At 38.5% G+C, this 20,673-nt stretch overlaps 4 protein-coding genes and 1 long non-coding RNA gene across 7 annotated transcripts; all 5 read left to right on the forward strand.

Moving 5' to 3' along the window:
- Positions 1-116: 116 nt before the first annotated feature.
- Positions 117-1,691, forward strand: LOC124309062 (DNA repair protein RAD51 homolog A). The gene is made up of 2 exons (XM_046772307.1): positions 117-342; positions 508-1,691. Exons 1-2 carry the CDS (start codon positions 247-249, stop codon positions 1,441-1,443), a joined length of 1,032 nt encoding a protein of 343 aa, XP_046628263.1. The 5' UTR covers positions 117-246; the 3' UTR covers positions 1,444-1,691.
- A 267-nt stretch (positions 1,692-1,958) lies between these two features.
- Positions 1,959-6,186, forward strand: LOC124309059 (dipeptidyl peptidase 3). Of its 3 annotated transcripts, none has more exons than XM_046772302.1 (5): positions 1,959-1,988; positions 2,652-2,949; positions 3,041-3,327; positions 3,454-4,931; positions 5,040-6,186. In XM_046772302.1, exons 2-5 carry the CDS (start codon positions 2,671-2,673, stop codon positions 5,192-5,194), a joined length of 2,199 nt encoding a protein of 732 aa, XP_046628258.1. In that variant the 5' UTR covers positions 1,959-1,988; positions 2,652-2,670; the 3' UTR covers positions 5,195-6,186. The 3 variants fall into 3 exon arrangements, with proteins under 3 accessions (XP_046628258.1, XP_046628257.1, XP_046628256.1); XM_046772301.1 differs by lacking the exon at positions 1,959-1,988 and adding an exon at positions 2,045-2,241; XM_046772300.1 differs by lacking the exon at positions 1,959-1,988 and adding an exon at positions 2,255-2,525.
- Positions 6,187-8,309: 2,123 nt separating this feature from the next.
- On the forward strand, positions 8,310-9,780 carry LOC124308690 (uncharacterized). Its single transcript, XR_006909061.1, has 3 exons — positions 8,310-8,567; positions 9,419-9,541; positions 9,701-9,780. It is a non-coding gene; the product is annotated as an uncharacterized LOC124308690 (long non-coding RNA).
- Positions 9,781-10,096: 316 nt separating this feature from the next.
- LOC124308905 (uncharacterized) lies at positions 10,097-13,254 on the forward strand. Its single transcript, XM_046772066.1, has 5 exons — positions 10,097-10,162; positions 11,570-11,708; positions 12,560-12,682; positions 12,842-12,921; positions 13,215-13,254. Exons 1-4 carry the CDS (start codon positions 10,139-10,141, stop codon positions 12,856-12,858), a joined length of 303 nt encoding a protein of 100 aa, XP_046628022.1. The 5' UTR covers positions 10,097-10,138; the 3' UTR covers positions 12,859-12,921; positions 13,215-13,254.
- Positions 13,255-16,749: 3,495 nt separating this feature from the next.
- LOC124309288 (ribosomal RNA processing protein 36 homolog) lies at positions 16,750-18,074 on the forward strand. The gene is made up of 3 exons (XM_046772785.1): positions 16,750-17,064; positions 17,180-17,690; positions 17,885-18,074. Exons 1-3 carry the CDS (start codon positions 17,017-17,019, stop codon positions 18,025-18,027), a joined length of 702 nt encoding a protein of 233 aa, XP_046628741.1. The 5' UTR covers positions 16,750-17,016; the 3' UTR covers positions 18,028-18,074.
- Positions 18,075-20,673: the final 2,599 nt, after the last annotated feature.

The raw sequence follows: 20,673 nt of genomic DNA on the forward strand, positions 1-20,673 counted from the left end.
TCACGTCTGACGTCACGGTTCTTGTAGTTTTTTTAATCGATGAGCATAGCAGTCTGATTTACCGGTCAAGTCGGTTGACTGAAACAGAACAACAACGTTATCGGACCGTCGGTAATTTTCAGTCGGTATACGTGTTACGTAAATATTATTACGGCGGGAAACAAAGTTGTGACTCGACTCGAAATTTGACAGGATCGCGTAGAAGGTTCTTTTTTCGCTTCGTCCAGCAGGCGAAAAATTAATTCAATGTCGGTAACGGCTACGGCAACTACTGCGTCTATCCAGGGCGACGAGGATTTAGAAGAGTTTAATCCACAGGCGAAACTGATAAAGGCTATAGAAGTGAGTAATGAATGCGAAGACGTGTGTTACCCAACCTAACCTAAATCGACCCAACTGAGGATTAAGTGAACTCTCTAACCATAAAATATTCCCGCCTATTAGCTTGTTTTCTCACCGCTCGTCGGAACAAGTATCAAAGTGTAAAATGCATGTTTCTTTTTTCAGGGTAATGGCATTACGGCAGGTGATGTTAAAAAACTACAGGAAGCGGGTTACTACACTGTTGAGTCAGTGGCGTACACGCCAAAGAAGCAGCTCACCACGATAAAAGGGCTGAGCGAGGCAAAGGTAGAGAAAATACTGGATGCTGCGTACAAGATGGTGGTGATGGGCTTTAAGACTGCAACCGAGATCCATCAGTACAGGGCAAACACTGTGTATCTAACGACAGGATCCGCGGAACTGGACAGGCTCCTGGGTGGAGGGATTGAGACGGGTTCGATAACCGAGATATTCGGGGAATTCCGAACAGGCAAAACGCAGATATGTCATACGCTTGCGGTCAACTGCCAGTTGCCAGTGGACATGGGCGGTGGGGAAGGAAAGTGCCTTTACATCGATACGGAGGGCACGTTTCGTCCTGAGAGGATAATCGCAGTAGCTGAACGGTACAAGATCAGCTCCGAGTCTGTTTTGGACAATGTCGCCTGTGCCAGAGCCTTCAATACCGACCACCAGACACAGCTGCTCATTCAAGCTTCTGCGATGATGACAGAGTCTCGATACGCGCTGCTAATTGTCGACAGCGCCACAGGTCTCTATAGAACGGACTATTCGGGTAGGGGGGAATTGTCCGCCAGACAAATGCACCTTGCTAGGTTTCTAAGGATGCTTCTGAGAATTGCCGACGAGCACGGCGTAGCAGTCGTAATAACGAACCAGGTTGTCGCCCAGGTCGACGGTGCGGCCAGTATGTTTGGCGGTGATCAGAAGAAGCCCATCGGCGGTAACATCATCGCTCACGCCAGTACCACACGATTGTACTTGAGAAAGGGCAGGGGCGAGACTAGAGTTTGCAAAATATATGACTCGCCCTGTCTTCCCGAGAGCGAAGCTATGTTTTCTATAAATTCGGACGGCATTGGGGACGCTAAAGAATAATTTTGATAACGAGTTGACAAAGTTTTGTGATACGATATACTATATAGGATAATATAACTCTAAGATAAAAGATTTAATATTTTTATATATGAGAACGTATTTCTATCGTAGATTGTAATGTTTAATTTATCAGTAATCGTTAAGCAATTTAATTACGATATATAAATAAATAAATGAATAATTCCCCTTGTGTAAAAATTGTTTGATGGGCAGTAATTTAAAATGTGTATTATCAATTAACAAAGAAAACGCAAATTATAATGAAATAAACTTTCTTTGCTTTTTTATAAATCATTTTCATTCGTTATTCCAGAGCCTTGAACCTTTTTTAAAATAATCATCTCAACTCCTTAGGCAATTTTATTTATTTATTTATACATGAATAAGCCGATGGAATTATAGACTTTAAAATTTTTTTTTAATTCAAGATTTGAAAATCGAAATCGATTCTTACGCACTTGGAATCGATGGTAGAAAAAATTGATTGGTAAATTATCGATACAAAAAAGAGAATTTTTTGGCCATCCTTAATGTCCTTCATCCTGGTGAGTTGTTACCACTGAAATATATATCCGTGATTGTTATAGGTATACCTCTCATGGGTGTAGTACACATGACACCCGTGCGTGACACAAGCAGCCGGCGAAAATTGCTGTTAGGTTAAGTTATCAATGACGCAATCGTGTCAGTTTTATCATCGCGCATAATTTTGATCCCAGCTCGTCGTCGTTCGTTGGGAAGATAAAAAGTATACAACTGTTTGGTGTTAAACGGTCTTGAATAATTCCAGATTTAAAGGTGGAGCCTGTTTCCTTACTTCTGTTAATTTTCAATATTCTCCTCTGTCTAATTGTTCACAATATTTTCTCAATCATCATCATTATGTACAAACGATGCGTGTCGCGAATGTTGCTGCAGCGTAGAGTAAACAATAGCTACATTAACAGAAAGACAAACACGAGTCGCGCGTACGCCGCGAAAAGTTTAATGAACATGGAGAGGTCGTTTTTTACACGCAAATTCGAGTCAATAACAGACATTAAATGGAGGGTGAATAACGTGAAAAGAGGTTATTGTTTTTGGTGGGTTCACGAAGGATTCAACAATTCTAAAATCTCAACATCACCAGCGTCTTGTGATCTCTCGTCAGCTTGCCAACTCTCGAATTCCTCGCTCTCTTATCGAATCAACGTTTTCCTTCTTTTCAGCCAATCTCGTGCTTTCGCAATGACGTCAGACGACTACTCTCACTTCACGCTTCCCAACAACCAGCCAGTCGTCGCCTTAGAATGTGAAACTGCCTTCAACGCTTTGACCACCAAAGAGAAACTCTACGCTCACTATCTCAGCCAGGCTGCCTGGAACGGCGGCCTGATCGTTCTGATTCAAACCTCCGTTGAATCGCCCCTAATATTTGCCCTCCTCTACTCGCTCTTTTCCGCCGAGCCGATAGCAGACCTCAAAAAGTCTGCACTTGCTGCCGGAGTGACCGAAGATGAATTTACGGTAACGGAAATAAGGATCTACTTTCTACAAGTATTTCTGCGACCTTATTAGCCGATCCATACTTTAATCGGTCCCTCCCGCACCTTTTCAGGCATTCCTAGTCTATACGGCAGGATTTTTATCCAACGCGGGGAACTACAAGTCTTTTGGAGATAGTAAGATCGTGCCAAACTTGAAGAAGACAAAGTTTGAGGCTATCGTCAAGGTCTCCAAGGCTTACTCGCAGAGTTCGCAAGACGTGCAGTCCCTTTGGGATAAAGTAGAAGCGAGGCTCTACTCGCTCAACGACAGGGCCAAGTCGCTCGGCCTCGGCGACAAAGGGACAACGACCTACTTCTCTGCCAACTGCACGACGGAGGATGCTGACCTGGTGAACAGGTTAGATGCTAGATGTTTTAATGGTGTTTCCGTAACAATGCTGGAAAGCAAATTAAGAGAGAAAGCCTAAGGGTATATAGTCTGTATAAGAATAGAACTTATACAGTTGTTGACTTAAAACTAAAGGTTCATGCAGAGCAAGGGATTGGAGTCGTACAACGCGCGGTGCTTTAAGACGGTGCAACCTGCGACTGACGCTGGCAAAAAGGGCTCCGTAACGTACGAGATTAGGCTGGCGTCTGTAATGACTGAGGACGATCCAAAGATTACACTGCCCGAAGAGACGTTTGAAGAGTCCAAGTTCAGGGTAACAAGAGGCGACTACAGCAAGCTGCTCATCCCTGTTGTGGATAACCTGAGAAAAGCGAAGGAGTACGCGTCCAACGAGACGGAGAAACAAATGCTGGACAAGTACATCGGTCACTTCAGTAGCGGTTCGCTGAACGAGCACAAGGACGGATCAAGATTTTGGATCAAGGACAAGGGGCCGGCTATAGAGACGTACATCGGGTTCATAGAGACGTACAGAGACCCTGCAGGCCAGCGGGGTGAGTTCGAAGGGTTTGTAGCGATGGTGAACAGCGAGATGTCCCAGAAGTTCACTACGCTCGTCAACAGGGCGGAGGAACTACTGAAAAAGCTACCCTGGGGCCAGGACTTTGAGAAGGATGAGTTCCTGCGGCCGGACTTTACCAGTTTGGACGTCTTGACTTTCGCCGGGTCAGGCATTCCCGCCGGTATAAACATACCCAACTATGACGAGATCCGACAGTCGGAGGGGTTCAAGAACGTCTCGTTGGGAAACGTCATACCCGCGAACATGAAGCAGGACGTAATACCGTTTCTGTCCGACGAGGACCAGGTGCTACTGAACAAGTTCAGGATCCAGAGCTTCGAGGTGCAGGTCGGACTCCACGAGCTTCTTGGTCACGGCAGTGGGAAGCTCTTCAGAAAGCTGCCCTCCGACAAGTTCAACTTCGATATTGAGCGTGTGAAGAATCCGCTCAATGGGGAGCCGATCACAAAGTATTTCAATGAGGGTGAAACATACGATTCTAAGTTCGGCGCTATGGGTTCCACCTATGAGGAGTGCCGGGCCGAAGCTGTTGGCTTGTATCTCAGCCTGGAGAAGGACATAATAAAAATATTTGGGTACGAAGGACAGGATGCGGATGATATAATATATGTAAACTGGCTCAGTCTATTGTGGAACGGGTGTGCGAAGGCACTCGAGATGTATCAGCCGTCGACGAAGAAGTGGCTTCAAGCGCATTCGCAGGCGCGTTACGTCCTGCTCAGAGTTTGCCTAGAAGCGGGAGAGGGACTGATCAACGTTGTGGAAAGCGAGCCGGGCAAGAACCTGAGGATTGTTTTGGACAGAAGCAAGATAGCCACGGTCGGAAAGACCGCGATCGGACAATTTCTCACAAAGTTACAAGTCTATAAGAGCACGGGTGACGTTGAAGCAGCTAAAGCCATGTACGACAAGTATAGTGAGGTCCCTGAATCCGGGTTTAAGCCCTGGGCACTTTGGAGAAAAATTGTTCTTGATCATAAACAGCCGAGGAAAATATTCGTTCAGTCTAACACATTTGTGAATAGTGGTAAGTATCGGTTTGAGAAGTTTAACTATGGAACGTCCACAGATTTATATTCTTGCGACGGATTGATAATAGCTTAATGACTAATTACCCATTCTTCAATTTTTCCAGATGCTAGCAAACCACTCAGCGGCGTTACGCTGAAAAACTACGAGCCGACGTTTGATGGGTTGATAGAGTCTTGGGTTGATCGTTTCCCGTCTACCGAGGTGACCACGACCCTTCTCGAACTGTGGGCAAAGGACCAGAAATACTTTTCGGAATAGGAAAAAGAACGCGGCTGCAAAATTTGCGTCAATTCAGGGTGTTGCATGTGATGCAGTAGTATCGATAAGTACCACTGATGTATACACATTTTTCGACCTTTTTTTTAACGGATGTGGTTTTTTGGCGTCGAAGGTCTTCCCGGAACTAAAATTTTTTACATTTAAGAATGTATGTACATAACAAAAGTATTGCACTAAATAACAAAACAAGAACGGTTGACATGAATTGAAGCGAAGACAAAGGGAACAAGAATATGGCAAGAAACACTGGCGAATTCCTACCACTATTTTTGTTCTACTTACTTACAGATACATCAAACACCGCTGAAAATCAGTCAATTACAAATAAATAGCAAACAGAAACCTACGTAAATTATTTGTATCCGGTATTGAAGCCTCAGTCGTCATCGTCATCTTTCCAAAGCGCTAAAACGTCAATCACATCATCGACGCTGTATTAATTGACCTTCGACATTGAGAAATCACGCCCCTACCGCTAATGTCTAATAATTATAAGAATAAGGGCTGCGCGGGTACTGAAATTCTTCGGGTCGGGTCGGGACAAATCTATCAGTTTCAAAGTTGGGTTCCAGAGATTTTTGGGATTCTTGAAAAACTGGAAATCCTCGAAAAGATCAGGGTTCTCGAAATCAGTTTTGTGGAAGTTTTCGGTATTCCTGGATCTCCCGATAAAAGATGATATACTTTTTACAGAAAATATTGATGCCATTTAGATATACTATTTACTATGAGTATTTAGTATCGGTCTAATTTTATAAATATTAGGTAATTTGGTTAAAACCTGATCCGACACTAACCCGTCCCGAACCCGAACTTTTTTTCCCAACATTTCGGGAATCCGCACAGCCCCAATAAGAATAGTGATAACATTAAATAACAGTAAGTATATAAAATACTTACAAAACAGTTTTATACAATATTGTATCAAATGAAATATTGATAACATTAATAATTATCTCGTTGTATTTTTATCCGTTCCGGCTCACGATCTTCTAAAACCTTTCCTCAATCGCACCAAGAGTGAATTGTCTGTTCGTGGTTTGTATAAAAATAATTTTTGTTAGTTAAATATCGAATACTCAAATTGGTTAAGGGAATTCAAATAGAAAATATTAGGGGGTGTCATCTCTTAGTAGAATCTTAAAATATAATGAGATATGTATGAAACAAATGTTTGGAATCAATTTTCGAGGTGACTAGACGGTAAGAGCTAGTCGATAAGCCATTTATATCGTATACCCCGTACACAACGAGCGCGGATACGTTGCCGTCATTTTTTCTGCATCGGTAATTAGTTCCGGCAACCTACCGCGAGCGTCGCTACTGCGCGGTATCTTCTACTATCTTCAGGGCTTCCACGGTATTCTGGAACGCCGTGAAATTCGAACGAGTTGGCGTCGCATCCTGCGCTGCGAATTTGTGTAATTTTGAGCTGAATTTAATGGTTTTTCGTAATTAACTCGATTCGTGGGGCTGCACTTGGTAAGGAATCGTTAAATAAACATTTCAAAGTCACTCAGAGTTGTATTTTAATTTCGTAAATCAGCAACTTTTTTTTTCTTTTTTCAACGGCAAACAAATGACCATCTATCGAAGTTTGGTCGTTCCTTTCGTGCACCGGAGATGTTATACCGGGACTAAATTCGTAAATATTTTCGGGATATTCGTAAAGAAATCATTTGTTGGATGTGCTATTTATTCTAGAACGTTCCGTTTTTGGTTTGTTGTGATTATTTCGGGTCTAGAAGTGATATACGATCGCTGCAGCGACATACTGAAGTATTCAATCGTGTTTTCACAAAGCTGTTCATCATTGTTCTTCACAGATTGCGTGTGGCGTCGTTTCTAGTACGAATTGCGTGTGAATTATGCGATAGAAACAGCAAATACGAACCCTTCGACACGGTATAACTGTTGTTTCGAATTTTCAACAGGCATATGAGCGAGCTCCAGAGCTGAAAGCTATCGACTTTACGAGGGTGAAAATCATCGCGATCGAAGCCAGTGATGGCTTGGGGTCGACACTGAGAGCTGATTTGGCCGATGCTACATTTTCGAAACATCTAGCGATCGGTAAATATTGCATGTGAATTGTTGATGTGTCGAGATGCTGGTTTTTTTGCCGCTGATTTTATATATGATTTTATATGTGATAACATTAAATAACAGTAAGTATATAAAATGCTTACAAAACAATTTTATACACTATTGTTTCGAAAGAAATATTGATAACATTAATAATTATCTCGGTGTATTGTCTTGTAATCATCTCCAACCTTTCCTCAGTCGTACCAAGAGTGTGAATTGTCTTTTCGTGGTTTGTATAAAAATAATTTTTGTTAGTTAAATATCGAATACTCAAATTGGTTAAGGGAATTCAAATAGAAAATATTAGGGGGTGTCATCTCTTAGTAGAATCTTAAAATATAATGAGATATGTATGAAACAAATGTTTGGAATCAATTTTCGAGGTGACTAGACGGTAAGAGCTAGTCGATAAGCCATTTATATCGTATACCCCGTACACAACGAGCGCGGATACGTTGCCGTCATTTTTTCTGCATCGGTAATTAGTTCCGGCAACCTACCGCGAGCGTCGCTACTGCGCGGTATCTTCTACTATCTTCAGGGCTTCCACGGTATTCTGGAACGCCGTGAAATTCGAACGAGTTGGCGTCGCATCCTGCGCTGCGAATTTGTGTAATTTTGAGCTGAATTTAATGGTTTTTCGTAATTAACTCGATTCGTGGGGCTGCACTTGGTAAGGAATCGTTAAATAAACATTTCAAAGTCACTCAGAGTTGTATTTTAATTTCGTAAATCAGCAACTTTTTTTTTCTTTTTTCAACGGCAAACAAATGACCATCTATCGAAGTTTGGTCGTTCCTTTCGTGCACCGGAGATGTTATACCGGGACTAAATTCGTAAATATTTTCGGGATATTCGTAAAGAAATCATTTGTTGGATGTGCTATTTATTCTAGAACGTTCCGTTTTCGGTTTGTTGTGATTATTTCGGGTCTAGAAGTGATATACGATCGCTGCAGCGACATACTGAAGTATTCAATCGTGTTTTCACAAAGCTGTTCATCATTGTTCTTCACAGATTGCGTGTGGCGTCGTTTCTAGTACGAATTGCGTGTGAATTATGCGATAGAAACAGCAAATACGAACCCTTCGACACGGTATAACTGTTGTTTCGAATTTTCAACAGGCATATGAGCGAGCTCCAGAGCTGAAAGCTATCGACTTTACGAGGGTGAAAATCATCGCGATCGAAGCCAGTGATGGCTTGGGGTCGACACTGAGAGGTGATTTGGCCGATGCTACATTTTCGAAACATCGAGCGATCGGTAAATATTGCATGTGAATTGTTGATGTGTCGAGATGCTGGTTTCTTTACCTCTGATTTTATACGTAAATGCAGTGAAATATTTTCGTTGTAGAGTCTTTCACTCTCAAATGTTTTGAAATATCGATAATTCGGCCTTAAGCTTGACACTGCGAAATGTTAAATACATTTTCCTCCCTGCAAGCAGCGAATCTCACTTTTCGCCTTGACAGGCCGCAGGCAACCCGGTATACGAGCACTGTCGTAACGAAATTTTCAAATTATTAGCTTCAATATAGGGAGAAATAATCGGACGAATTATCAAATTTGACAATTGTATCGCTAGAAATGATATCGTTCTGTCGAAAAATACACTTTCTGTGGGCATACATTTTGTAGATTGTATTGTTGTTCAGTTCAGAATTTTACACCGAAGATTGCCACACTATTTCCTGTACGTGAAAAAAATTGCAAATCAGGTTTTTTTTTGGCTTTATGGTTATAAACTAGAAAAAGTATATGATATCAGTAAATGTCCGCTGCTTTTTCACTCTTTATTGCTTATTGCTCGCATTCAAATTTGCGGTCAAATTTTACTCACATGCGTCTTTAAGGTAGCCAGTCTTCAATGTCAAACGCGTGTACCTATTCTTTGCGTCAAAAATCTTTATCGTCTATTCGTGTCTCTCGTTTTAGTAGATAAAAAATGAATATTCAAAGAAAACCATATCGTCTGGCTTGAGAAAAATGGCACACTAATCGGTATAATTTAACATATTAAGATCATGCATGTGTCGAATATTACATTCATATACGGATTGCGGAAATGAAATATATATTCACAAAATGTTGTGCCTTTTTATCTGATTACAGAAATAAACTGTAGCAAGATTGATCACGGTTATCGAATATTTGAGTCTAGTCATCTAAGGAATTTGGATACTGGAAAACAGAATGCAGTAGCTGAGCGGGCCACAATTTGTAAATCGCGTAAAGGTACACGTTCGAGATCATTTTTTATTGCATTATCATGCTATTTTCACTGTAAGAAAGCTGCTCATCATACACGAAAACCATAATAATATTTGAATGCTCTGCGTATTGATTTTAAAAATAAAGTAACATTAAATGTCATTGTTTTTTATCTGATGACAGGAACAGACCGCATTTAACAGAGATCCGGACGATCGTGGACATATGCCACTGCATTCAATGTATGAAGCAGCAAGCAAGAGGTGAGAACCGATATGATTTTGAATTGCCATGTCGCTTTTAATCACCGATGATTGCAGCATATGATTTTGACGAAAATTGAATTCTGCTAAATTACTCGATGCTTTCACTTGATATTTGCGCTTAGTTGTTAAGCTTTTTGTTATTTAATTCTCCAGTTAATATACCAGTAGGTCAAGAGTCACTGAAGTGTTGCGAAGGAAAATTTTGTTTTCGTTAAGACAATCTGTACAGTGACATGAAATTTGATCGGTGTGTATGGTGGAAGTAATGTTCTGTTATATTTTTATCACAGTGTGAAAAGTGCGACGATTCAAAATTAAACTTGGATAGATGATAGATAGCTACTTCGACTAAAGTATGCAATGGAGCAACCTGGAGAAGGTAAGAATACTCATTCCAATAATAGTTCGATAATTTAAGGGAGGCTTGTGCATCTGCAAATCTACCAATCTGGAGTAGGGGTCGTAGAAGCATGAGATTTTTTTAAAAAATGACGTTGTAATTTTACGTAACATCCGATGAATAAGCATGGAAATAAACAATGATAATAGTAGATTTAAGAACTGAAAATCAGCAGTATACTTCGTGTCGGTACCGTTCGCTAAATTAATTCGAGTTTCTTGTTTTGTTTTGATCGTCAAAAAACCTGATCCGACACTAACCCGTCCCGAACCCGAACTTTTTTTCCCAACATTTCGGGAATCTACACAGTCCCAATAAGAATAGTGATAACATTAAATAACAGTAAGTATATAAAATGCTTACAAAACAATTTTATACACTATTGTTTCGAAAGAAATATTGATAACATTAATAATTATCTCGGTGTATTGTCTTGTAATCATCTCCAACCTTTCCTCAGTCGTACCAAGAGTGTGAATTGTCTTTTCGTGGTTTGTATAAAAATAATTTTTGTTAGTTAAATATCGAACGCTCAATTGGTTAAGGGAATTCAAATAGAAAATATTAGGGGGTGTTATCTCTTAGTAGAATCTTAAAATATAATGAGATATGTATGGAACAAATGTTTGGAATCAATTTTCGAGGTGACTAGACGGTAAGAGCTAGTCGATAAGCCATTTATATCGTATACCCCGTACACAACGAGCGCGGATACGTTGCCGTCATTTTTTCTGCATCGGTAATTAGTTCCGGCAACCTACCGCGAGCGTCGCTACTGCGCGGTATCTTCTACTATCTTCAGGGCTTCCACGGTATTCTGGAACGCCGTGAAATTCGAACGAGTTGGCGTCGCATCCTGCGCTGCGAATTTGTGTAATTTTGAGCTGAATTTAATGGTTTTTCGTAATTAACTCGATTCGTGGGGCTGCACTTGGTAAGGAATCGTTAAATAAACATTTCAAAGTCACTCAGAGTTGTATTTTAATTTCGTAAATCAGCAACTTTTTTTTTCTTTTTTCAACGGCAAACAAATGACCATCTATCGAAGTTTGGTCGTTCCTTTCGTGCACCGGAGATGTTATACCGGGACTAAATTCGTAAATATTTTCGGGATATTCGTAAAGAAATCATTTGTTGGATGTGCTATTTATTCTAGAACGTTCCGTTTTCGGTTTGTTGTGATTATTTCGGGTCTAGAAGTGATATACGATCGCTGCAGCGACATACTGAAGTATTCAATCGTGTTTTCACAAAGCTGTTCATCATTGTTCTTCACAGATTGCGTGTGGCGTCGTTTCTAGTACGAATTGCGTGTGAATTATGCGATAGAAACAGCAAATACGAACCCTTCGACACGGTATAACTGTTGTTTCGAATTTTCAACAGGCATATGAGCGAGCTCCAGAGCTGAAAGCTATCGACTTTACGAGGGTGAAAATCATCGCGATCGAAGCCAGTGATGGCTTGGGGTCGACACTGAGAGGTGATTTGGCCGATGCTACATTTTCGAAACATCGAGCGATCGGTAAATATTGCATGTGAATTGTTGATGTGTCGAGATGCTGGTTTCTTTACCTCTGATTTTATACGTAAATGCAGTGAAATATTTTCGTTGTAGAGTCTTTCACTCTCAAATGTTTTGAAATATCGATAATTCGGCCTTAAGCTTGACACTGCGAAATGTTAAATACATTTTCCTCCCTGCAAGCAGCGAATCTCACTTTTCGCCTTGACAGGCCGCAGGCAACCCGGTATACGAGCACTGTCGTAACGAAATTTTCAAATTATTAGCTTCAATATAGGGAGAAATAATCGGACGAATTATCAAATTTGACAATTGTATCGCTAGAAATGATATCGTTCTGTCGAAAAATACACTTTCTGTGGGCATACATTTTGTAGATTGTATTGTTGTTCAGTTCAGAATTTTACACCGAAGATTGCCACACTATTTCCTGTACGTGAAAAAAATTGCAAATCAGGTTTTTTTTTGGCTTTATGGTTATAAACTAGAAAAAGTATATGATATCAGTAAATGTCCGCTGCTTTTTCACTCTTTATTGCTTATTGCTCGCATTCAAATTTGCGGTCAAATTTTACTCACATGCGTCTTTAAGGTAGCCAGTCTTCAATGTCAAACGCGTGTACCTATTCTTTGCGTCGAAAATCTTTATCGTCTATTCGTGTCTCTCGTTTTAGTAGATAAAAAATGAATATTCAAAGAAAACCATATCGTCTGGCTTGAGAAAAATGGCACACTAATCGGTATAATTTAACATATTAAGATCATGCATGTGTCGAATATTACATTCATATACGGATTGCGGAAATGAAATATATATTCACAAAATGTTGTGCCTTTTTATCTGATTACAGAAATAAACTGTAGCAAGATTGATCACGGTTATCGAATATTTGAGTCTAGTCATCTAAGGAATTTGGATACTGGAAAACAGAATGCAGTAGCTGAGCGGGCCACAATTTGTAAATCGCGTAAAGGTACACGTTCGAGATCATTTTTTATTGCATTATCATGCTATTTTCACTGTAAGAAAGCTGCTCATCATACACGAAAACCATAATAATATTTGAATGCTCTGCGTATTGATTTTAAAAATAAAGTAACATTAAATGTCATTGTTTTTTATCTGATGACAGGAACAGACCGCATTTAACAGAGATCCGGACGATCGTGGACATATGCCACTGCATTCAATGTATGAAGCAGCAAGCAAGAGGTGAGAACCGATATGATTTTGAATTGCCATGTCGCTTTTAATCACCGATGATTGCAGCATATGATTTTGACGAAAATTGAATTCTGCTAAATTACTCGATGCTTTCACTTGATATTTGCGCTTAGTTGTTAAGCTTTCTGTTATTCAATTCTCCAGTTAATATACCAGTAGGTCAAGAGTCACTGAAGTGTTGCGAAGGAAAATTTTGTTTTCGTTAAGACAATCTATACAGTGACATGAAATTTGATCCGTGTGTATGGTGGAAGTAATGTTCTGTTATATTTTTATCACAGTGTGAAAAGTGCGACGATTCAAAATGCAACTTGGATAGATGATAGATAACCACTTCGACTAAAGTGTGCAATGGAGCAACCTGGAGAAGGTAAGAATACTCATTCCAATAATAGTTCGATAATTTAAGGTAGGCTTGTACATCTGCAAATGTACCAATCAGGAGTAGGGGTCGTAGAAGCATGAGGTTTTTTTTAAAAAAATGACGTTGTGACCTTACGTAACATCCGATGAATAAGCATGGAAACAAACAATTATAATAGTAGATTTAAGAACTGAAAATCAGCAATATATTTCGTGTTGGTACTAAACTAATTCAAGTTTATTGTTTTGTTTTTTTCCAGAATTAAGCAGAGGCATCCAAGTGACTTCTCCATTACTTGGCAACGTTGGTGAGTTTGCATGTGTTTGGGTTATTGGTGTATTTCCCTGGGATTTCCCCATCACGTGGCGTGGCGGTAACAATTGTTACACAAATCTTCGATTTCTTAACTGGGTAGGCTCATTCGCGATCCCAACGGTGCTTGATTTCAAATTGAATCACTTTTTTGCAACTGATTTCACCATAGCTTCCATAAATTTAAAATTTCTGCACGTTGTTGAGAGCGGAATGAGCATCGCGACAGGTAACCATCGCTTACTCGGCATTCGTGGGATCAAATTATGTTTAGTTAGGTACTGCAGATGAAACAATTTACGTTTGATTTTAATAATGCTGTCGTTTAAGCGGTGGATTCACCTGAGGTTTCATTCTATTTACACGATTGCTTGATCGATACAATTTCAAAGTTTGGCATAACGTAAAGTATGTACGTTCCTAATTAAATTGCATGCAATATATCCTAAATCATTTCGAATTTTTGATCAGCCAGCAAGTATCAATCAACTGCAGACTTAGCTCGCTTAGATAAATGCTGATGAGCATGTAGGATGTTTCTATATACCATTTTACAAAATGTTAATGTACCATTAGTACTCCAGCATAGTTGGAATAATACATCATACGTTAAAAAAATAACGATTCCCTATTATATCATCTGTCAAGTCAAGTTCTTTTCCGAATTAGTTATATTTTTCGAATTTTCTCAAACTTTTGACAATCATTTTATTGAAATAAGCATCTAACGTTGCATCATTTTACGAATGTCACTATTTTCAACAACGTTGTATATCAGCTGGGTGACTGTATGGTACCGAAACATTTTTCTCCCTACAGGTAATTAACCGAAAAGTAAGTCACAGTGACCACGGCGCGAATGAGTAACAGAATGATGTGTGTTGGAGAGAATGGAGAATCGTATAGATCGAATATAGGTAACCGGGTAGGTAGGATGGTTTTTTTTTTGGGATTCGTCGCGGGGCTTATGAATGTGCGTGTGAGTGTCTCTCTTCAAAACATTTCCGTTGGGTGGTTCGGTTGGGAATCAGGCGAGGGTAGGAAGGTCGCGATGTACCGCGATGTTACTAACTTTTGTATTCCACAGCGTCAAACGATCACACAAATTTCTCCCCTTAAACATTTGTAAGCCTTCAAATTTAATGAGGTTCAATTTACAATTTTTTGGTCCCTCTGCAACCATTTTTCAATCGGCATTAAATTTCATTGTTCATTTATTATCAGTCACGATGTGTTATTCCATTAATATCTGTGATCGTCTGAATGGGCAAAACGCGTCTCTGGATCATCTATCGCGTTTCGTGGTACGCTAGATGAGGAGAGACGCTGAGCTCGAAGACGTCGCGTCGAAGAGGACCGCCGACCGCCACGCCACACAATATAGGTAATGCATGCCCTCCAACCTCCCTCCCGGACTTGACCCGCATCTCGGAAGAACAATCCGCATCGCGACGCGTCGGATTCGAAAAGACGCGGATGCGGATTGGGTTTCTGCAGAATTTTGCGACAAGTCCTAGTGATGTAAGGTCTTTTTACTCGATACTCTTCGGTTTTAAGTGAAAACGTGGCATTTGCAAGCCCGCGTTCAATGTGTGGATATAAAAATCGGGGGATGTATGTACGTACATTCGGGTGATCCTTACTTAGGGTGTTGATGATTTTTTTTCAGACCACCCCCCAAATCAATTATAAATAATTCAAAAACAATTTCCTAATTCTTTCAGATTTTTATATCAATTCTAACTCGTGCCTGTAAATGGATGGATATCACCATTTAGAATACACTTGTTTCGGATACATTCTCAGCATATATTTTATTGTAAGAGTAACAATGTTCGAATCAATCTGTAATTGCGAAGATTTAGTGAGATTTAGTACTACTATCTGATAAAAAATTCATATCACCATACCAACCAATCTCGACGAATTGCACATCCTAGAAATTTGACTTTTTTTTTTTACTTATAAGAAATGCAATTGTCTATATTACCTGGGTTGATGATGTGAATTTTTTCTCAAATAGTAGCACTCATGCTCACTAGAACCTCACATTCATGGATTTTTTCGAACATTATTACTCTTACAGTAAAATATATACTAAGAACGTGTCCGAAACACGTGTATTTTAAATTGGGAAATCCTTCCTCTTACAGGCACGGGTTGCAGTTGATGTAAAAATTTGAAGAACATTGTGAATTGTTTTTGAATTATTTATAGTTGATTTGGTGGGGTGATCCGGAATAAATTCGTCAACATTCTAAACGAGGACCACCCTAACGTACATACATGGGGTAGTCTACGTAATGAGTGATAGTGAAGAATCTTGTCGTAAGTATTCATGAAATATATTTGAAATATACAAAAATATGTCATTTTACTGTTAGTATTTTTTAATGTTTCAGGACAACAAAACAATTTCTTCACAAGTATACTGATTGTGAGAAATGTAACGGGCTACTCAGTAGGTACATCAAAATATTGACGTCACTGATCTCTGACAGAAAACTTTGATGCGGATGTTGAATCGGGCTCGTCATATTTTCCGTCAGTGTAAGTTTCACTTTGGTCATCGTGCTGGTCGTACCTTTGTCTGTTTCGGCTGATCAATTTTTCCCTATCTTATACAATGTTGAGGTTTTTCATGTCCTGAGCTCATTACTTTCTCGTCTGTTTCAGCCTGTGCCTACGGATTTCGCGATGGAGTTGGCAATCGCTGTGATTACGAAGTAGGTATAGTCAAATTTATTAGCTGTAGTGTTTAATGATTTTATTGCTCTTGTTGATTGTTTTTGTGACGTAGTTTCATTTCGAATAGTTCATAATGCATTATATGGATACTGTTTTATGAGTTGCGTCCGCTTGGAATTTCACTGCAGAATTTTGCAATGCCGGGTGCAAATTTTGTTAATCTTTATTCTTTTGAATGTGCGTACGATGAAAATTCGTTGAGTGTTATTCATCGATAGAACGTTTCTAAGGGTCACTTAATCCTAACTCAACTATCAACAGTTGATCTTCTCCCACCTTAAAATATCAGTTTTGAAATAACCCCGCCGTCCCTACTAGTTTTTAAGTTTTATCCGTTCGGCCTCAAATCAGGCCCTTTTCTGAAACGATATTGCGAAATCTTAAGTCAGCATTTACGTTTAGCGACATAATCATTTAACGCGCAAATACGGACTTCTTATTGGCTAAATGAAACGCGATGCGATACGGCAAAGGGTTCCGCAGTTTTTAGCCAATGACGCTGCGATGAAACACACCGTAAAGATCAGAAACTGAAGAGTGAAGTAAACAGTAAATAGGTTATGCTACATAACCTAGTCGTCGGTTACTTCAAGTTATTTCCAGTGTTTCTATAGAGTTGAAAAAATTTGTCAGCAAGTTTTCGAGGAGAAATAAGAAAAATGGCATCGAACGAAGAAAACGTCATCGTCGAGGAAGACGCTGACCGGGTAAAAATTCTACCGTTGTTTTAGAATTTTATTCGACATTATGTATATCGCAGCAGGCTTTAATGCCGTAAAGTACGTTAGCAGTCGAATTATAACTGAATTTTCCCATTATCAGGTGAAAATCCGCGAGGAATTATCAACAATGAGCTTCGAGGATTTGCAAAAATTGAAGCAAAAGCTTGGCACGAAGGTTTACAACGAGGCGATGTTCGGAGCGAGTCGCAGGAAGAAGACCGACTTCAAAAGAGAAAACAAGAACAGACCTCGCGAGACGACGTCGAAGCTCCAGGTGCCGAGGTTCAAGGAAATCGTACCCGTAAAGAAAAAAATTGTCAGAGACCCACGGTACGACAGTCTGTGCGGAACGTTCAACGAGAAGGCGTTTAAAAATTCGTATAAATTTCTCAACGGTATCGTGGAGAATGACATCAAAGCGCTGAAAAAGGAACTTGACGAAACCGAGGATCCCAAGATGATCAAAAAGATAAAATACCTAATTCAAAGGCTCGAGAACCGACAGAGGGAAGAAAAGAGACGAGAAATGAAGGAGCTCAGAGTAGCTGAAGAGAAACAGGAGAAAATCGAGACTCTTAAACGCGGCGAGAAGCCAGTTTTCAAAAAGAAATGTACGCTTGCAAGTTTTCTAGCTGATTAATATGTCCTCATTGGATTCTTTTCCTTAATTTTAAATCAGACTATCGATTTCTAATATCGCCCACATCGTTTTACTGTTATTAGAATGGTAGACGGAGCGTTTCGTGCTCATGTTTATATTCATATTTGTAGTGACCTGATTAACTTAAATCCGATATTCTTTCAGCCGAGAAACGAGTGCTCGAATTGGTGAGTCAATACGAGGAATTGAAGAAATCTGGAAAATTGAAAAAGCACATCGAACGTTTGCGCAAAAAGAACGCCAGCAAAGACAGAAAGAAACTCTCTATACAGGATACGGAACGATGAATATATACGGTTATTATTAATACTACTGTTATTATTATTATTATTATTGATATATCACTGTTGTTCACATTTTTGAATAAAAAAAATAATCTCCACGTACATTATTTTACTTGTGAATTTTATTTCGGAAAATTGGGAAATTGGGTTCGGGTTTATGTAACGATCGCTTCGCGTTACGTGTTAATTAACGTATCGCACGAATAATATAGAAAACATGTCTATTAATTATGTATTTTTTATTTAACATCAAAAGTAATGACACTTGGGTTGGACAATGTCGTTCGCTTTTTGTTTTTCATAATTTTTTTTCCGTTTTTTTTTTTTTTTTCCAAGGGTTATTTTGCATTTTCTCTTCCTCTTCTTATTTTGTTTACTAAATGTGTTTTCTTTCGTCTTTCTATCGCTTTATATCTCTTCTTTTTCTCATAATCATAATCATCATCATCCTCCGTCATTAATCTTCGTGTCCTCGTCTTCGTCTTCTTCGTCCTCTTTTCTTACCTTATCTCGTTATCATGTTTACTTATTTATTTAATTATTTTTTGTCATTTTTCGATTACTTTTATACGTGTGAAAATGAAACGTAGAGAGATAATGAGTAATAATCAGTCAATCAATCAATCAATCAATCAATCAATCAATCAATCAGTCAATCAATTAATCAATCAACCGTCATACGAAAGAAGAAATTATCCATAGTCGACGCAACTAATTGCAGACGTACAAGAGACGCGGTTTTCTTTAATACATAATTAGTATCGTAGGGACAAAAGCTGCGTGTATGATGTTTTGTGAATGGGTGTGTGTATGTTTGTGTGTGTGCGCGTGTGTTTTTTTTTCTATGTATACCCTATTCTATTACATACATATATGAATATGTATAACATACGCGTTGTTTTAATTAATGGTTAATGCACAATGAAAACTAAAATAGCATTCTTTGTCGCTTCGATATTCTTTTTGCTGTTTTTCCTTTTTCGTAATGTTCTCGATTTTTTTTTTTACCGGGGATCCGCTGACTGAAAAACAAATATATAAAAAAAAAAAAAAATATACATATCACAAGCCCTGTCGCTAATTCGCGCATCATTATACTTTTTTGCTTCTGTAATTACGGTAATTTTTTTTTTTTTCTTTTCCATCAAGTTCCTTTCGGCTGAATTTTTTTTTTGCCGCTTTCTTTCGCAATCGGATCCCCGGTCCCGCAAACGATCTGTCTATGTCCGAGTGATATAATTATTATTATTATCGTTATTATTATTATTATTGTTATTTAAATGTATAATCTTTCGATTATTTAAAATATTTACAATGCTAGTAAAACATTACTAAAGTTTTTGTTACTTTTTATTTTCATGTTGTCGTTTCTTGATTTTTTTTTTTTGTTGCCTCCGGTTGTTCATGTCTTGTTTCGTTTTTTATTTTCCTTCTTTTTAATTATTACATACTTTAATCATTCAATGATTATATTTCGTCGTTAAAATTATATTATACGTAAATGCATGTACGTGTGTATACATATAATGATTGCGGTAGGCTGGGTACGACGTTATATCGGATAATATGTAATATCGCTTGTCTAAATACATTTTATAATACACATAATAATTATACAAATATACGAATAAAAATAATCAATCACGTTCTTTCGCGACTTTTAAATACGTATCGTTCGCATTGTATGCACGGAACAGAGGTTTGATTCGTTGATATTCGTGGAAATTTATCGCGTATGCAAAGAAGGAAGAAAAAAAAAAAAACAAAGAAGAAGAAGAAACGGAGTAAAAATAATAACCTTAACTATACATCCATTGTCACAGATTTAATTGAAAACAGCGGCGGCGTTGCAAAAATCTCTGTCGATAAGCATTATTAGCGGAGAAAGATGTACGTACAATTATTTATATGCAAGAGAATAAGAAGAAGAAGAAAAAGAATTTAAAAAAAAAAGAGAGAAAACGGAGTTCTAATATTTTTATCGTCGTGGTGACAGAAATTTTTCCTTCTCAATATTATATAATAACGAGAATAAGAAAGTCCCGGAATTTGAGCACAACTTTCTTGCAATATTAATTAAACACGTTATACCTAATATAACATTGTACAATTTTATACGATCATTTTTTTCTTTCTTCCAACCGTTTCGTTTTTTATTTATTTATTTATTTTCTTTTTAATCCAAAACAACGATTATAATCGTAACAATCATCACAACGCGCGTGTGTGATTTTGAGTAAAAAATAAGTCGCTTGATAAAAGAGAAACGCATATTTTTCAAATCTTTCTTCGCGGTGAAAGAAAGGTAACTGTTATCCTTTTGCGTTGGATCCTATTCCCTTCGCTTATGCTCGGTTAATTAATAAATACGCGTATAATATATATATATATATATACATATATATATTATATATATATACATATACACACACACTTGTATGCCATAGACGCGATATTACACATTTTCTCCGCTCTATATGTATAATTCAGCCCCGCTGCGCCTTCGCAGGTCTTGGACCAAAATTTTGTGACACTTTCCATTTTATTTATTTACTTCTCTCTTTTTTCCCCCTATTCTTTTTTTTTTCCTCTTCCTTCTATATGCGTATATATATATATTATATATGCATATATCTGTATGTATATACA

This window comes from Neodiprion virginianus, chromosome 7 (assembly GCF_021901495.1).
Source record: "Neodiprion virginianus isolate iyNeoVirg1 chromosome 7, iyNeoVirg1.1, whole genome shotgun sequence".
Taxonomy (NCBI): Eukaryota; Metazoa; Arthropoda; class Insecta; order Hymenoptera; family Diprionidae; genus Neodiprion; species Neodiprion virginianus.

Excerpts from the sequence above, each read along its gene's own strand:
- LOC124309059 (XM_046772300.1), top strand. The coding sequence starts at position 2,326 with ATGTACAAACGATGCGTGTCGCGAATGTTGCTGCAGCGTAGAGTAAAC. Across the intron at positions 2,950-3,040 it reads TGACCGAAGATGAATTTACG|GCATTCCTAGTCTATACGGC; the intron begins GTAACGGAAATA and ends GCACCTTTTCAG. Across the intron at positions 4,932-5,039 it reads TAACACATTTGTGAATAGTG|ATGCTAGCAAACCACTCAGC; the intron begins GTAAGTATCGGT and ends CAATTTTTCCAG.
- LOC124309288 (XM_046772785.1), top strand. The coding sequence starts at position 17,017 with ATGGCATCGAACGAAGAAAACGTCATCGTCGAGGAAGACGCTGACCGG. Across the intron at positions 17,065-17,179 it reads TCGAGGAAGACGCTGACCGG|GTGAAAATCCGCGAGGAATT; the intron begins GTAAAAATTCTA and ends TCCCATTATCAG. Across the intron at positions 17,691-17,884 it reads GCCAGTTTTCAAAAAGAAAT|CCGAGAAACGAGTGCTCGAA; the intron begins GTACGCTTGCAA and ends ATATTCTTTCAG.
- LOC124308905 (XM_046772066.1), top strand. The coding sequence starts at position 10,139 with ATGCAATGGAGCAACCTGGAGAAG. Across the intron at positions 10,163-11,569 it reads AATGGAGCAACCTGGAGAAG|GCATATGAGCGAGCTCCAGA; the intron begins GTAAGAATACTC and ends AATTTTCAACAG. Across the intron at positions 11,709-12,559 it reads TTCGAAACATCGAGCGATCG|AAATAAACTGTAGCAAGATT; the intron begins GTAAATATTGCA and ends ATCTGATTACAG.
- LOC124309062 (XM_046772307.1), top strand. The coding sequence starts at position 247 with ATGTCGGTAACGGCTACGGCAACTACTGCGTCTATCCAGGGCGACGAG. Across the intron at positions 343-507 it reads AACTGATAAAGGCTATAGAA|GGTAATGGCATTACGGCAGG; the intron begins GTGAGTAATGAA and ends TTCTTTTTTCAG.